The sequence below is a fragment of the Pristiophorus japonicus genome, chromosome 1 (assembly GCF_044704955.1).
Source record: "Pristiophorus japonicus isolate sPriJap1 chromosome 1, sPriJap1.hap1, whole genome shotgun sequence".
Classification (NCBI taxonomy): domain Eukaryota; kingdom Metazoa; phylum Chordata; class Chondrichthyes; family Pristiophoridae; genus Pristiophorus; species Pristiophorus japonicus.
The window spans coordinates 99547944-99566187 of NC_091977.1; the positions used below are offsets into that span (position 1 = coordinate 99547944).

The 18244-nt window shown below is 48.6% G+C and overlaps 1 protein-coding gene across 1 annotated transcript in view; it reads right to left on the bottom strand.

The window, feature by feature from the left end:
- Nucleotides 1-18244, bottom strand: part of LOC139228397 (rab9 effector protein with kelch motifs) — a 194141-nt gene that overhangs the window by 163332 nt on the left and 12565 nt on the right. Inside the window, exons 2-3 of the mRNA XM_070859885.1 lie at nucleotides 14912-14976; nucleotides 3459-3472 (exon numbers count right to left, since the gene is read on the bottom strand). Of these exons, the coding sequence (XP_070715986.1) occupies nucleotides 3459-3472; nucleotides 14912-14976 (79 nt within the window). The remainder of the gene's footprint in view (nucleotides 1-3458; nucleotides 3473-14911; nucleotides 14977-18244) is intronic.

Sequence of the window (18244 nt, forward strand, 5' to 3'; positions counted from 1 at the left end):
ACTGATGTCAGCAGCCAGTGAATGTTCATCGTGTGCATAATGGTAATGTTACCCATACTTAATATAACATTTCTAAATCATCTCTTTACTCTCCCACAGGTCCACCAAGAGCACACCACACTATCCGTCAGAAGAGGAAGTCGACTCCTCAGAAGAGCCTCCAGCCTCTAAGGATGCCCATCACCAACCTAAGCGTACCCAGCACCAGCGCAGATACGCACACCTCAGTGGGTCCTACGCAAGATAGAATAGTGTTGTCACCTGTTGTCTCACAAGTCACAATTGAGCAAGAGGGGATGGTGGAGACAGGGATAGCAGTGGAGCCTTCTCGCTGGAAGACACAGGATGCTCCCAGCTCTGCTCAGCTGCATGCCTCGGGAGCCATCGAGAAAGAGGGCAATCCTGGAGGTGCAGGAAGAACTGCAGGAGACTCTGACAGGTTTTGCGGCCGTGATGTCTGCAAAGAATGGATGTCCATCTCCAACATGAGCACCACCGTGTCGCAGGCGATGGCGATGATAGGCCGATCAGCAAGTCAGCTGGCAAAAATGTTTCCATTGGGGTTGCAGCAGTGGGCCCTTCCCTTTAAGGGCAGCCACGCTGCCGACCGCACACAGTCTTCAGAGGGTGCACCGGCAGAAAAACTTGTCGGGGGCACCGCGTGGCGAAGGATCGACGAGTTCAGCTGAATATTGGGTGGTAAGTATTTTTATTGATTAAAATTAACAGTGCAACCACTCGGGTGGGATAGGGTCCAGGCCGAAAAATCCCCGACCTGAATTTAGGTCGGGTTGGCCAGTTGACGCCAAAGCGGCGACTATTCGATTTTTAAGAATGGCCACCACAAACGGGCATTAGCGGGTCTTTAAGACCCTGAATTTTTGCTCCATGGCCTGGTCATTGCAGGGGTGATTTATGGTGTTGTTGGTGGTGGTGGTGGTGATGGTGGGGGGTGAGGGGGGGCAGGAACCTGCCACAGTATGTAGCAGGCATACTGGTGCAATGCAGGAAGTTAAGTAAATCTGGCCATGGTGAGACCATCTCTGCCCTCCCGGGCAGCAAATTGCTCGGGTGCTGCTGGCATCTGGACCTCAGGTTCCTCCTGCTGCTCCTCATCTTCCAGCTGATGCTCCCCGACCTCCTCCTCTGAAGAGGCTGTCTGCTCTGTGCCTTGCTCCACATGCAGCCCTAATTCTCGTTGCTGCGCTATGTTCTGCAGCACACAGCAGATGACGACAAGTCTGGATACCCTCGCTAGAGTGTACTGAAGGTCTCCTGCAGATCTGCCAAGGTATCTGAAGCACATTTTCAGCATGCCTATGACACATCTGGTGGAGATGTGGCTTTCATTGTATCTCTCCTCAGCCTCAGTACTTGGCCTCCTCAAGGGTGTCATGAGCCATGTCTTCAGTGGCTAACCCTTGGGCTAGAAATCCGGGAGCGCCTCAGTTGGGGTACTGAATTTTGAAAAGTTGAAAAATAGCGACAGGTGCTAATCATTCTCTCCTCCAGTGATATTCAGTTTTAGCGCTCCAAGAGGGATGTGGAGTGCTAAATCACTTCTCTTAGGGCGCTAAAGTCTGAGAGCGGGGCAGTAGCGGTAGAGCATTAAACAATTTTGAGCGCATTTGTTACAGCAAGAGAGGCCGCTTCCCTCGCTTTACGGGAAGGGCCAATGATGCTGCACAAGCTCGTTGTCGGCAGTTCTGTTTTGCAAGGTGACCTGCGCAACTGCTATTCCAGCCATTACTCTCACAAAGTGGACATCTTGCACCAGTGAAACATGAAAAACTTTGCGCAGGCACCAGATTGGTGAAAATAATAAAGATTGCACTAGCTGAAAACCATTCCCTTTAATTACCACTCCCGAAGTGGCAAGCCAAGTTCACAATGCCCCCTCTTGCTGGCGCTGTCGGCGCGAGGCGATACAGCAGAGTGAGAGTCAATTTTACATCCGGGGGTGATAATGGGGTGCTGCACACTTTATGATGTCACGAACTGCGAGGCGCCAGAGGCCCAGGCACAATGAGTTAGCGCCAGTGCTAAACCAGCATTGAAGTTTGCGGACATCGCTGCATTCACTGCGCCCGGTCGCTAACCCCTTAGCGCCCCGTTAGTGCCCCCCCCCCAACGCATTAACAGGAGGCGCTAACCTACCGAGTTTCTAGCCCCAAGCAGCCAGTCAGTAAGTGTTTGGCCGTGCAAAGAGCTGAGGGAGGCTGGACTGGCATAGGACAAAAGAGTCATGACAGCTGCCAGGAAATTTGACACACACTTGCATGATGACCTTCCTATGGTTGCAGACCAGCCTCACATTGAGGGGGTAGAAGCCCTTGCGGTGGACAAACATTCCTGGGTGATGATGGGGTGTCTCGATGGCCACGTGTGTGCAGTTGATGATGCCCTGCACCCGTGGGAAGTCAGCCAGAGCGACAAAGCTGAGTGCCAACTCAGTAACACTGGCGTCATCAGTGTCAAGTGTCATCTGTGGGCGGCCGACTGCGAGATGCCATAAACATCTGCTGCAGATCCCTAGAAGGAGCCTGAGGTGAAGAAGTTGAGGGCGCTAATGACTTTGACAGCCACTGGCAAAGCGTGTCCACCAGGTCCTCTGGGCTGCAGATCTTGCTCCAGCAAGCTGCATATATCTGCGATGATCCGGCGCAATTGCCTGAGCCTCCTTATGCACTGCTGCTCAGTCATGTTGAGGAAGCCTTTGCCTGTATACCCTGTGCTGGGGGTATCACCTCGGGTGTGCAGCCCTGCGCTAATGCCTCCTGTCCTGTGGAGCAAGCAGGTCATTGAGGAGAATGTTGTTGGTGCTGTTGCTCGTGTGCCAGCTCCTGCTGGTGTTGGCTCATCCCGGTCTGATTCTGAGGACCAAGGTGAGAAAGTGTAAACGGAATCCATGCTGATGTAATAAATGACAGGTCAAGTAGAGATCAGAGAAGCAATCTGCAAATGGTGTAATAGTTAGTAGCAATGAACTGAGAGTGGCTTCTAAATTTGCAGAAAAGACTTACAAACTCTTGACACATAAATCTGTGCTCAAAATGCACTCAGCAAGAGCTTTTCCCTTAGGCTGGTAAGCAGGTGCCATGAGGCAGTATTTATTGTGCTTTCTATGCTCGGCAGTAATTATCTCAATCAATGGCCACTGAACTTCTGCCTCAGCTTGACAGACGCGGTTCCCGAGTTGAGTGATTCCAGTGGTCATGCAATTAAATTCTAAACATCCAGTTAAAAACACTGTTAGGGGTCTGACAACAAGATATTAATGAACTAAATTAGGTCACCCGCTTCTGCCATTCGGGTCTGTGCTGTGCTGGCAAACGCGCCTGAGTTAAAGGCGTGAGGAGGCGGGATGTTGGCGGGGTCCTGACGCGCTCTCATTTATTGCGAATTTTAATCCTGACCCGCCTCCAATCCTGCACGCATGGCAGCATGAAAATTCTGACCAAAATATTTGGAGCTCAGTGTTTTAAAAAGGGCTTGTTGCATTAATAGACAGGAAATGGAAGAGAAAATCTGAAGTCAGATTAAAGAAATGAGTGAGAATAACAAAATTATTGTTCTGGGAGATTTTAATTATCCACTTATCAATTGAGAAAAGGGAATGGAATATCTAAAATGTGTACAGAACTCCTTCCTCAAGCAGTATGTCAGCAGGCCTACAATGGTGGAGGCAGTGCTAGATCTGGTTATGAATAATGAAATAGATCATTTAGCTGAGCCAACTAAAGGTGTGCTCCTTGGGAGTTGTGATCACAATATACCACAGATGGTAAATTCACTGGCCTGTAATTATCAAGATGAGCTCTGTGTTCCTTTTTAAAAACCGGTACTATATTGACCACTCTGCACTTCTCTGGCACACAATCAAAGTCAATAGAGCCCTGAAATACAATTCTTGCAATTTCCACCCTCAGGATCACCTAGATGCACCTAGAAAGAGAAAAAGTCTGCAGAAAAACTAGAACACCAGATTGGGTAAGGACAGACTTCAGCTGGTGAGGTGGAAGGGGAAATTGGCACACAGGATTGTAGAACAACGGTGAAATGGTTTTGTAAAAGATTGCAATGGTACAGATAAGCATATTCTATCAAAAAGAAGGAAACAAGTAGTTTTTGGATGCCATGGATAAACAAAAATGTTAGAAAGCAAATCAAAGAGAAGAGGAGGGCCTGTGATGACTATAATAATAATAATTAAAATATTAAAGGAGAATATAATGAAAGGGATAGACAAGATAAGAAGCAGAGAGGTTGTTTCCACTGATCGGGGAGACTGGAACTAGGGGGCACAGCCTCAAAATACGGGGGAGTCAATTTAAAACTGAGTTGAGAAGGAATTTATTCTCCCAGAGGGTTGTGAATCTGTGGAATTCTCTGCCCAAGGAAGCAGTTGAGGCTAGCTCATTGAATGTATTCAAATCACAGATAGATAGTTTTTTAACCAATAAGGGAATTAAGGGTTATGGGGAGCGGGCGGGTAAGTGGAGCTGAGTCCACGGCCAGATCAGCCGTGATCTTTTTGAATGGCGGAGCAGCCTCGAGGGGCTAGATGGCCTACTCCTGTTCCTAATTCTTATGTTCAATATGATAAAATATGAGGTTAAGATCGGGGTAAATCAATCAAAGAGGAAACATGAGAAAAAAATTTCAAAAACATCAAAAGCAATAGTAAAATATTTTACAAGTATATCAGGAAAAAGAGAATTGTTAAAAGCAAATAAGAGCCCAGAGCATCAAAGATTGTCAAGTTGTAGATAATGATCAAAATAAAAAGTGCTTTGCATCGGTCTTTTCTAAAGAGAAGGATATGGGATAGGAGCAGAATTCTGAAGTGGTTGAGTGAGACGAGCGATATTATGATGGATATAAGAGAGTGCAGGGCTGATCAGTGGGATCGAAAAAATTCAAAAAACAGGAGGTGATAATAACATTTTGGCCTACCTGACCACCAACGCCTTTTACTTACCGCTCCCCAAGTGGCTGGCGGAGGTCACAAAGCTTCCTGCAGCTGCCGTTGTTGATGCCCGGTGATGCTGCAGCGGCCGGGAGCAAATTTTACATCCGGGGCGATAACGGGGCGCTGCGCACTGGATGACATCACGATCTCCGGAGCGCAGGAGATCGAGGCGATAAGTTTTAGCGACAGCACTAACGCACCATGCAAGTTCACGGGTATCCATAATTTTGCCACACCCGGTCGGTAATCCATTAACACCCCATTATCGCCCCCTGGAGGCACAAAGGGGGCCAATTTCTCCCCACAGTGCCCGGGCATACAGGATACATCCTAGGGTCCTGAGGGCGGAAATTGCTAGAATTGTATTTCAGGACTCTATTGAGTTTGATTGGTAAATTCACTGGCCTGTAAATGGAAGAGAAAATCTGACGTCAGATTAAAGAGATGAGTGCAAATAATAAAATTATTGGTCTGAGAGATTTACTATCTGTGGTCAGAAAACTATTAGAAAAACACATTGGGGATTAAATTAGATAGCGCTGACCACCAGAGTGAACTGGGCACAGGGAACAATTCCTGCATCAGAACAGGTAGACCTGAGATATATGAAAAGGACCTAATGCCTGTTTCAGGCACTGGCCGTGAACCCCTATATATCAGCCTTTACCAATATGGCAGGTCATGCACTTCCAGTACGGAATGTGCACATGTGCGCGCCTGCCATATTGAACACTGTAAAATGGGCAAAGCGCCAATGAATTTCGAGGCCCATGTGTCTACTTAACTAGAAAATAGCAATGGCCAGCACAGATTTCAAAGGGAACAATCACACTTGACAAACATCAGAGAATTCTTTGATGAGATAACAGATGTGGTAAATGGTCTTTTGGAAAACCTTTGATAAGGTACTACATGGGAGATTACTAGAGAGGATTTAGCAATATGGAATTGAGGAGGTTAGCATACGACATTAAAAATTAGTTAGAAGGGAAAAAATAAGAGTGTAGGAGTTAAGGCCTGTTTTGCAGAGTGGTTGGAAGTGGGTAGTGGTGTCCCAGAGGGTTTAGTTCAGATCTGGGGCCACTTCAATTTACAGTAAATATCAATGCAGTAATTATTTGTACAGAAGCGAGAATTAGGACAAATATCGGCGACTCCGCTCCCTCCCCCAGCGCAATTCCTACTAACCCTTTTCTATGCATGCGTCCAACATCATGTTGCCTCCAATGAGCAGCCGAACGCATCCGCCAAGCCTCCGAGCAGGCCCAGAGCCTCCCCCAGCGCTGAGCCCCGAGCCTCCCCGAGCTCGAGCGGGACACGGGCCCAGAGCCTCCCCCAGCGCCAGGGAGAGTGGGCGCCGGGGAGAGCGAGAGGCAGTTGGGGAGAGCAAGAAGTGGGGAGAGAGAACTTGTGGGGGGAGAGAGCTTGGGGGAGGGAGAAAGAGCTTGCAGGGGGGAGAGAGTTGGCGGGGGAGAGAGAGCTGGGGGAGGCAAGGGGAGAGAGATTCGGGGAGGGAGAGAGAGCTTGGGGGGAGGAGGAAAGAGAGCTTGGGGCAGGGAGAGAGAGAGAGCTTGGGGGAGGGAGAGAGAGAGAGCTTGGGGGGAGGGGGAAAGAGAGCTTGGGGGGGGGGAGAGAGAGAGAGCCTGGGGGGGGCGGGAAGAGAAAGACACAGGTGGAGGGGGATCAGAGGGGAGAGAGGGAACTCAGAAGACGGATCATGTTCTTCCTACCCGCTGGTGCGTGAAAGCTCAGTGCGTGTTACAAGGGACATCATTGGGATGGATGAAATCCAGAAGTCACGACACTGTCACTATTCACTTCATACCCAATAAACACAATGCCCCATCAATGGCGGGGGGCGGGGGGGTGGGGGCGGTGATAAGGGTCTTCAGATGGCGGAGGGTTTGCTGGGGTAAGGGTCTTCAGCTGACGGAGGGATGCACTTACACTGGGGTAATGGATTTCAGTTGCGGATGGAAGCACTTACGCTGGGGTAAGGGACTTTGGCTTTGGGAGGTAGCACACGTGCTGGGGTAAGAGTCTTCAGCTGGAACATGGTGGCTTTTGGGGAGATCTATCCTCTGTTGCTTTTGAAGTCAAAATGGATTGAATTACAAATTGGAAATTCACTCATGGGCTGGGCGGTTCCAGTTACACATTCCAGAGGAACTTCAGGGTGTAGTTTATCCTCCAAGGGGACTAATCAGCAATAGGTCTGGAGAGCCTGTTGTGTATCTGTAAAGCATGCACTCCCATGCTCCGCCACCAGGGAGCGCATCCCCTGAAGTCCCAAGGGATCCCAGCATCCCTTGGAAGCACTGTATATAAGTCGGCCCCTAAGGCCTGTTCTTCACTCTGGAGTGTCTTATTAAAGACTGAGGTCACTGTTACTTTAACCTCCCTGTGTGCAGTCTCATCTGTGTTCGGAACACAATAACTGGCGACGAGTATACGAATCCAACGCAAAGTTGCACCAAACTGTGGGCATCCTGGAGAAGGTCTCGGAGGGTGAGGGCTGGGAAGCCTATGTTGAATGGCTAGACCAGTACTTTGTAGCCAACGAGCTGGACGGAGAAGGAAGCGCTGCAAATAGGAGAGTGGTCTTCCTCACGGTCTGCGGGGCACCGACCTACAGCCTCATGAAGAATCTTCTGGCTCCGGTGAAACCCACAGATAAGTCATATGAGGAGCTGTGTACACTGGATCGGGAGCATCTTAACCCAAGGGAGAGCATTCTGATGGCGAGGTATCGGTTCTACACATGCCAGCAATCTGAAGGTCATGAAGTGGCGAGCTACGTTGCCAAGCTAAGGCGACTTGCAGGACAATGTGAGTTTGTTAGCTATCTGGAGCAGATGCTCAGAGATTTTTTTGTACTGGGCATTGGCCACGAGACCATCCCACGAAAACTTTTGACTGTAGAGACACCAACCCTCAGTAAGGCCATTGCGATAGAACAGGTGTTTATGTCCACCAGTGATAACACCAAACAAATCTTTCAGCACACAAGTGTTAGCAATGTTCATAAATTAACTGGAACTGTGTTTGCGAGCAGAAATATACAGGGCAGAAATCACGAGTCTGCAACTGCCAGCAGGCCTCAGGTGACCCAGATGACTCAGAGTCCGCAATAAAGGATGAATGCAAGGCAATTCACACCTTGTTGGCATTGTGGAGGCTTCTACTCAGCCTATTCATGCCGCTTCAAAGATATGTTTGCAACAGCTGTGGAACAATGGGGCACCTCCAACGAGCTTGCAGACGAGCTACAAGCTCTGCAAAACCTGCTAACCACCACGTGGCAGAGGAAAATCGGTCCATGGTGGCTCAAAGCAATTTCGAGCCTGAGAGAGAGGAGGCAGATGCTGAAGTACACAGGGTGCACACATTTTCGACGAAATGTCCACCTATAATGCTAAATGTAAAATTGAATGGCTTACCCATAGCCATAGAACTGGACACTGGCGCTAGCCAATCCATCATGAGTAAAAAGATGTTTGAGAGACTGTGGTGCAACAAGGCACTCAGACCAGCCCTGAGCCCCATCCACACGAAACTGAGAACGTACACCAAAGAGCTCATCACTGTCCTGGGCAGCGCCATGGTCAAGGTCACTTACGAGGGCACGGTGCATGAACTGCCACTCTGGATTGTCCCGGGCGATGGCCACATACTGTTTGGAAGGGGCTGGTTGAGCAAAATCTGCTAGAACTGGGATGACATCCAAGCGCTATCACATGTCGATGAGGCCTCATGTACCCAGGCTCTTCACAAATTTCCTTCCCTTTTTGAGCCAGGCATTGGAAACTTTTCCGGGGCGAAGGTGCGGATCCACTTGGTCCCAGAGGCATGACCCATTCACCACAAGGCGCGAGCGGTACCTCACATGATGAGGGAGAGAGTGGAAATCGAGCTGGACAGGCTGCAACACGAGGGCATCATCTCCCCAGTGGAATTCAGCGAGTGGGCCAGCCCGATTGTTCCAGTATTCAAAAAGTGATGGCACGGTCAGGATTTGCGGCGATTATAAAGTAACTATTAATTGTTTCTCTCCACAGGACCAATACCCGCTACCGAAGGCAGACGACCTATTTGCGATGCTGGCAGGAGGCAAGACGTTCACCAAGCTCGACCTGACTTCGGCCTACCTGACGCAGGAGCTGGAGGAGTCTTCGAAGGGCCTCACCTGCATCAACACGCACAAGGGACTGTTTATCTACAACAGATGCCTGTTTGGAATTCGGTCGGCTGCAGCAATCTTCCAGAGAAACATGGAGAGTCTACTCAAGTCAGTACCACGCACGGTGGTTTTTCAGGATGACATATTGGTCACAGGTCGGGACACTGTCGAGCACCTACAAAACCTGGAGGAGGTCCTCCAGCGACTGGATCACGCAGGGCTGCGGCTGAAGAGGTCGAAATGCGTCTTCATGGCAACAGAAATTGAGTTTTTGGGGCGAAAGATCGCGGCGGACGGCATTCGGCCCACAGACGCCAAGACAGAGGCTATCAGGAACGTGCCCAGGCCACAGAATGTCACAGAGCTGCGGTCGTTCCTGGGACTCCTCAACTATTTTGGGAACTTCCTACAGGGTTAAGCACCCTCTTAGAGCCCCTACATGTGTTATTGCGTAAAGGTGAGAACTGGGTATGGGAAAAATAACAAGTCATTGCTTTTGAGAAAGCCAGAAACATTTTATGCTCCAACAAGCTGCTGTATTGCATAACCCGTGTAAAAGACTTGTGCTAGCATGTGATGCGTCGTCGTACGAAGTTGGGTGTGTATTACAACAAGCTAACGTTGCGGGAAAGTTGCAACCTGTCGCCTATGTCTCCAGGAGCTTGTCTAAGGCTGAGAGGGCCTACAGCATGATTGAGAAAGAGGCATTAGCTTGTGTGTTCGAGGTAAAGAAAATGCATCAATACCTGTTTGGCCTCAAATTTGAGCTGGAAACCGATCACAAGCCCCTCATGTCCCTGTTCGCTGAAAACAAGGGGATAAACACAAATGCCTCAGCCTGCATACAAAGGTGGGCACTCACGCTATCAGCGTATAACTATACCATCCGCCACAAGCCAGGCACCGAGAACTGTGCGATGCTCTCAGTCGGATACCATTGCCCACCACAGGGGTGGAAATGACGCAGCCTGCAAACTTGTCGATGGTGGCGCAGCCCGCAGACTTGTTAATGGTCATGGAAGCGTTTGAAAATGATAAATCACCTGTCACGGCCCACCAGATTAGGACTTGGACCAGCCAAGATCCTCTGCTGTCCCTAGTAAAAAGTGCGTACTGCATGGGAGCTGGGCCAGCATCCCCGTTGAAATGCAAGAGCTAATCAAGCCTTCCAGCGGCGAAAGGACGAGCTGTCCATTCAGGCAGACTGCCTGTTGTGAGGTAACCGCGTCGTGCTACCCAAAAAGGGCAGGGAGACATTCATCTCGGATCTCCACAGCACACATCCGGGCATAGTAATGATGAAAGCGATAGCCAGATCCCACGTGTAGTGGCCCGGTATCGACTCTGACTTAGAGTCTTGTGTACAGCAATGCAGCGTGTGTGCTCAGTTGAGCAACGCGTCCAGAGAAGCACCACTAAGTTTGTGGTCCTGGCCCTCCAGACCATGGTCAAGGATCCATGTCGACTATGTGGGCCTGTTTCTCGGTAAAATGTTCCTGGTGGTGGTGGATGCTTTTTCAAAATGGATTGAATGTGAAATAATGTTGGGAAGCACTGCCACCGCCATCATTGAAAGCCTGAGGGTCATGTTTGCCAACCACGGCCTGCCTGATATACTAGTCGGTGACAACGGCCCATGTTTCACCAGTGCTGAATTTAAAGAATTCAAGACCCGTAATGGGATCAAACATGTCGCCTCGGCCCCGTTCAAACCAGCCTCCAATGGGCAGGCAGAGTGGGCAGTACAAACGATCAAACAGAGCCATAAACGAGTCACAGAAGACTCACTCCAAACCCGCCTGTCCCGAGTACTGCTCAGCTACCGCACGAGACCCCACTCGCTCACAGGGGATGCCCCCGGCTGAGCTACTCATGAAGAGGACACTTAAAACCAGACTCTCGCTGGTTCACCCCAACCTGCATGATCAGGTAGAGAGCAGGCGGCAGCCACAAAATGTAAACGATGGTCGCGCCACTGTGTGACGGGAAATTGATCTGAATGACCTTATGTATGTGCTAAACTACGGACATGGTCCCAAGTGGATCGCGGGCACTGTGATAGTTAAAGAAGGGAGTATGGTGTTTGTAGTCAAACTAGACAATGGACAAATTTGCAGAAAGCACCTGGACCAAACGAGGCTGCGGTTCACAGACTGCCCTGAACAACCCACAGCAGACACCACCTTTTTCGAGCCCACAACACACACCCAAAGGATCAACGACACCACCCCGGACCAGGAAATCTAACCCATCACACCCAACAGCCCAGCAAGGTCAGGCTCACCCAGCAGCCCTGCAGGGCCAACAACACGCCAGCCCAGCGAGGGCACAGCCAACACACCAGAACAGACATTTGTACTAAGGCGGTCCACTAGGGAAAGAAAGGCTCCCGACTGCCTCACCTTGTAAATAGTTTTCACTTTGACTTTGGGAAGGGAGTGATGTTGTGTATCTGTAAAGCATGCACTCCCATGTTCCGCCACAAGGGAGCGCATCCCCTGAAGTCCCAAGGGATCCCAGCATCCCTTGGGAGCACTGTATATAAGTCGGCCCCTAAGGCCTGTTCCTCACTCTGGAATGTCTTAATAAAGACTGAGGTCACTGTTACTTTAACCTCCCTGTTAGGAACACAATAGAGCCAATCAGAGAAACAACTGAATTTCAGTTGGTACAAATAGACACATCCAAATATCAATGATTTGAATACAGGCCTGGAGGGATTTATGTTGAAATTTGAAGGTGATACTGCAATAAAAGGCAAAGTTAATTCTTTAGAATCCAAAAGGATAAGGATATTGATAGGATGGAGGAATGAGCTAAAAGTGGCAGATGGCATTCAACGTCAGTAAATGATGCATGGAATAGCACTAGGCCTAGGCTTGGTGCTGTGGTAGAGCAGAAGGATTTGTGGGTATAGATTCCATATGATATTAAAGACAGCAGCTCAGGTTGATAAAGCCATTAAAGAGGTAATGCTGAGCCTATATAAAACCTTTATTGGATCGCTTGGGAGGAGCCCTCCAGTTTACGCCGGAGCGGGTATGCCATTTTGTGGTGGTCTGCTTCATCCTCTACAACTTGGCCAGCATGAGACCACAACCTCTGGCACCAGTTTCTGCAACCACCTCAGGAGGAGGAGGAAGCAAATGAGGAAGAGGAGGGGAAAGAAAGCCAGGCAGCAAATTCCCATTCCAGAAGGGCTGTCCATGAGTACCTCATCAGACTCCAGTTCGAATGAATGAAACCCCATCGCTCACCACTTCCCCACTTTACCATCCTACTGTCACAAAACATCACAGCAACTTCTTGGGCACAAAGCTGAAATGAGAACCACCACAAAACAAACATTCCAAACATAATTTACAAATGATTCCATCCAATACTATATAACAAAGTCAACTATATAACAAAGTCATCCTTGTGCATTCTCTTAGTGTATTGTTTTCATGTTCCTTTGCCTAACCTAGTGCACCGATGAAGTGCTACGTCAGTGGCTGCAGCATGGCTGGTGGAAGGCTGCTGACTTTCCATGGGGACATTGCAGATTGCCTTGCAGGATGACCTTGAGCAGCGCTGGGCCGAGAAGGCCCGGCTGTAGACTGCACCACCTTGGTATGGGTGGTAGCAGTCTGGGCTGGCTGTCAGGCAGCTGCAGGGATACAGGCGGAGTGGCAGCGATTGAACTTTGAATGCTGTCATCCTGAGCGAAGACAGCGGGTTCTTGCTCATCAGAGCCACTGCCACTCACCTGGGCCAGCGCCTCAGCATTCCTAGCCATTTGTTGGACGACAAATTGCTGCACTGCTGTGAGACCCTGAAAGCCCTTTTCCATACTCGTAAACCCAACTATGATGACATCAGGCTGAGCTTGCATGGCAGCAAGCTGAGGCTGCAGGAAAGCAGTCTGAGCTTCCACTGCAGCACTGAGACGATGGGTCGCTTCCGCATGTGCTACAATGGAAGCTGAGACATCGCCCATCACACCCAGGATCATGGTTGGGTCCAGAAGTGCTCTAATGGAGTTACCCATCACTTCCATCCTGGAAATGATGGGCTCCAAGCTCCGTGCAAAGCCCTGTGCAATGTTGAAGCTGGATTCCTCCATGCACCTTGACACTGACAAGAAGCTCTGTGGCAGGCCTACCATTGCACCAAGCATTTCTGTGTGCATCTGTGTCCAGTGCAGCAGAACTCGTGTGTGAACTCACCCTCCGAAATGGCACCTGCGCTATGCTTTTCCCCCTGCCCTGGCTGCAACCCACTCATGCCCGGTGACTTGCCACATACAGATCCCGCCTCTATACTACCCATAAAGTTCGTGCCGAGTCATTTTCTGAGCTGGTACCTGGGAGTGTCAGATCAAGTGACGGTGCCTTTTCTTCTCCATCACGCTCCTCCTCTAGTTGATCGTGGACTGGCTAGGCTGTTGTCAATTCCTGTGTATCTTACAGGAGAACGGTACAAGGATTGGGTTGTGGTGAGGGAAGGGGTGAAAGCAAGATGTGCATGCCTACACTATCAGCAGCTTGTCAGTGAGAAGAGATTGTGCCATGACGGGGAAGTGGGATGTGAGAAGAAGGATTATTTGTGAGCATACCGTCTTCGCCAATGCTTTCAACCTTGCCGCTCGCCTTGGCTTCAGTGACGGCCCCTCTAATTATCTCCAGCAGTGTCCTCCAGTGCAGTAAGGTTCTGCAGACGTGCTTCACCCCCACCTGTCTGCTGCTGCTCATAGCAGTTGTGAGCCACGTTAGTCTGCAAGAGAAAGGGAAGCGTGTCAGTGAGTGTGGTGCAATGTGTTTGGGTGATATACCTGTCATGGTTGAATAGCTGACATTATGTGCAAGGTGTGAGATGTGGGTGTGAGTCTTGCAGCAATGCTAAGTATGTGGGGGTGAGGGGAAACTATGATTGTGAGGTATGAGTCATGATGACTAGAGATTGTTGGTAGATGAGGGATGGGGGTGTGGGGCATTAAGCTGTGTGTGAGGCTAGTGGTGCAGTTGGTGGGATATGGCATATGAAGATGCATTCACTCACCTTGACCACTCGTGTGAAGTCATTAAATTTCTTGTGGCACTGGATCCAGGTCTTGGGCACAACACTCGTGGCACTGACGGCTTCGGTTATCTCCTCCCTCTGCCTTCTGGTTTTCTGTCTGGAAGGCCTCCTGCACCCCTGCAGGTAGACGGCCTATCATATTTTGTGTACCCCCAGGACCAAGGTCGCCAGGGCTGCATCTGAGAAGCGCCTTGCCCTTTCTCTTCAATGTTGCGACAGGGCTGCATCCCGAGTGACAATGAGGTGCTTCTGCAAAAAAGCATCTCCCCTTTAAGATGTACAGAGAGCCTAGGCAAAATTTTATTGGCCGGTAGGCTGTACTCGATATTGCCCCCCCCACCCTCGACACTCGAGCGCGGAGCCAACCAGCAGCGAGTTTAGGCTGAGCTCAGTGTGCCATTTATTACATTAAGCAGGCACATGAATTTTGCGTGCTGTTTTCACCACTTTGAATGGGTGCAGGAAGATCGCCACACCCGTTTTGGTCCCAATCCAATTTCACCCACCTTGAGTCAGCAGGCCATAAAGTTTCCATTGACAACCAGAAGTCAACAAGTTCTTTACTATAACAATCTGCTAGCTTGGATAAACAACTGTCAGTAAAGGCGTGGGTGTCCAAACCTTAAACCCAATCATATCCTCGTGATATACTGAATAAAAATGAAAGTAAAACCTTACAGGATTACTTACTTTCATACAAACGGTAGAACAGCCTCCGAATATGAATGCTATGTTTCCAGCGACAGCCAATGCCTGGGCATGCCTACAAATAACAAAAGTTCATTGGAAAGGACACAATCACAAGAGAGAGAATCAAATTACAAAGCAGGTAGGGGACAGAACTGGGTGCCACAGCAGGTTTGCTCACTCGGGCCAATTTTCTGAGTTTGCCCTGCCAAGAGGAACCTCCCCCACTGGAGGTGTATATTGGGAAATGAGTGGAAAATCACAGAAAGTAATTTCCCAATATGTTCTGCTGGATGTGATTAAGGAAAGGGTTAATTCTTTATATTAACTTTCAGATTTTGCTTGTTCAGTAAGCTTATCTTAGAAGGCTGGAGATGTTGGTTTCAGTTTTGTTTCTAGTGAAATGAAAAACAAGTACAGGAACATATAGCTGATGAGAGTTCAGCAGAGGCAAAAACAGATTCTCTTTGTCAGATGGTTGCATCAACCTTCATAAGTCACTCTGCTGTAAGAGAGTTGATAGGTTAATGGTGCCATCCATTCGAGAAATTGTAACTAGGCTGGCCAACTCCTCCAAGAACATTATTGAGGCATATAGTCAAGTGATAACTAAAAGATTGGGCCTCTGTAGCTGTCTCCAGTTAAATGATTTGGTTGATTGACAACTCAGTCAAGATAAACCCTTGATAAGGTGAATGAGAGAAGGTTTTGCTAAAACTGAAACTCATTAAGTGAACAATGTGATGAAGCCATCCATTGGTAACATATGAATCTGCAATGCTGAAAAATATATAAAGAGGGGTGTTAGAACAGATTATTCAAGATTCAAGACTTGATCAGCCGTTAACCCTTCAAGTTCAAAACCTGAAATGCGGTGAATTTCCCAGAAAAATGTATTATCATTAGTGTAATCTCAAATGTATGTATAATTATTATTAATAATACTTATCATTGTAAGCTTAATTTCTATGAAAGCCAATAAATGCAGTTGAACTCTATTAGCCTGAGGAATTACTTATTAATTTATAAGTAAGAACATCCATTGCCTAACAGTGAGGTTCACCACGAACAGCATGTATTAGGAAAATTGTACAAACTTTCTTTCACCTCGTGGGTCTGGCATCAAATTCAGATCAGACTGAAAAAAAGAAAGTCTCTTTTCTTCACCAGCTCTAAGGGTCCAAGGTGAAATGATTTTGGATTGTCCCAACCTTGTCCATAGAGGATGCAAATGCAAGTATGGTGCTACAAATAATAGGCATCAGATGATGGCTATTGTGGGAAACAGAAAGTTCAGACTGACACAACCGGCAGAGGAGAATGGTCTTCTTCTGAAGTTGAAGCTGATTGGAGTTAGGGTTAAGACGAACTTTATTCTGCACCTATATAAAAGCAAAATATTGCGGATGTTGGAATTTGAAATAAAATCAGAGAATGCTGGAAATCTCAGCGGGTCAGGCAGCATCTGTGGAGAGAAAAACAAAGTTAATGTTTCGGGTCAATGACCCTTCGTCAGGACTGCCGAATGTTCGAAAAAAGCACATTCTTAAGCACTGAAAGGGGGAGGGGAAGAAAGAACAAAAGGGAAGGTCTGTGATGGGTGGAAGGCAGGAGAGATTCGAGAGACAAAAGGAATGATGGGCCAAATTAAAATGGTAATGACAGAAGTTAGAAAAAGGTTAATCTGGATGGGGTGTGAATGGCGGAGCAATGACCAGCTGCCATTAGAGACAAAGAGAAAAAAAAAGAAGAAAAACATAAGATGGGGTGGAAGGGAGCCAAAGATGGCCAGAGGTTATGCTCTGAAATTGTTGAACTCGATGTTGAGTTCAGAAGGCTGTAAAGTGCCCAAACAAAAGATGCTGTTCCTTGAGCTTGCATTGAGCTTCATTGGAACAGTGCAGGGATCCGAGGACAGAGGTAGCAGAGTGGGAGCAGAGTGGAAAATTAAAGTGACAGGTGATCAGAAGCTCAGAGTCATACTTGCGGATTGAACTGCGTTGTTCAGCAAAGCAGTCACCCCGAGGATACCACATTGTGAGCAGCGAATACAGTATACTAAATTTAAAGAAGTTCAAGTAAATCGCTGCCTCACCTGGAAGGAGTATTTGGGGCCCTGGATAGTGGGAAGGGAGGAGGTAAAAGGACAGGTGCTTGCATGGGAAGGTGCCGTGGAAAGGGGAGGGGGTGCTGGGGGTGACTGCGGAATTGACCAGGGTGTCGTGGAGCGAGCGGTTCCTTCGGAACGCTGAGAGGGGAGGAGACGGGAGGATGTGATTGGTAGTGGGATCACGCTGGAGGTGGCAGAAATGGCGGAGGATGATCCATTGAACATGGAGGCTGGTGGGGTGAAAGGTGAGGACAAGGGGAACCGTGTCGTGGTTCTGAGAGGAAGGGGAAAGGGTGAGAGTAGAGGTGTGGGAAACAGAACGAACACAGTCGAGGGCCATGTTAACCTCAACAGAGGGGAATCCTCGGTTGAGGAAAAAGAAAGACATGTCAGAAGCACTAGTGTGAAAGGTGTCATTGTCAGAGCAGATGCGACAGAGATGGAGAAACTGGGAGAATGGAATGGAGTCCTTACAGGATGCGAGGTGGGAGGAAGTGTAGCTTGGGAGTCAGTGGACGTATAGTGGATACCGGTCGAAAGGCTATCCCCAGAAGTGGAGACAGAGAAATTGAGGAAGGGAAGGGAAGAGTCAGAGATGGACCATGTGAAGGTGAGGGAAGGGTGGAAATTGGATGCAAAGCGAATGAAATTTTCTACTTCAGGGCGAGAGCAGGAAACGGCACCGATACAGTAATCAATGTACTGGAAAAAGAGGTGAGGGATTATGTATGCAACCCTAGGCAACCTGTATCATACCGTCACCAGAGGGCTTACCTGTTGGAGTCCCAAGGGATCCCAGCATCCCTTGGGAGCACTGTATATAAGCAGGTCTCCCATGCTGTACCAGACTCTGGAGTTTGAATAAAGGAGCTAAGATCACACTTACTCATTGTCTACAGTACTCAGTTGCATTACTTTATTATGAGGTCAACAACTGGCGATGAGATAACGAACAACCACGCAAAAATGCAAAGAACTGTTGGTATCCTGGAGAAATTCTCAGAAGGGGACGATTGGGAGGCCTTCGTGGAGCAACTTGACCAATACTTCGTGGCCAATGAGCTGGAAGGGGACGAGAACGCTGCCAAACAAAGGGCGATCCTCCTTACCGTTAGTGGGGCAACAACCTATGGCCTCATGAAGAATCTTCTAGCTCCGGTGAAGCCAACAACCAAATCTTATGAAGAAGTGTGTACGCTGGTCCGGAAGCACCTAAATGCGAAGGAAAGCGTTT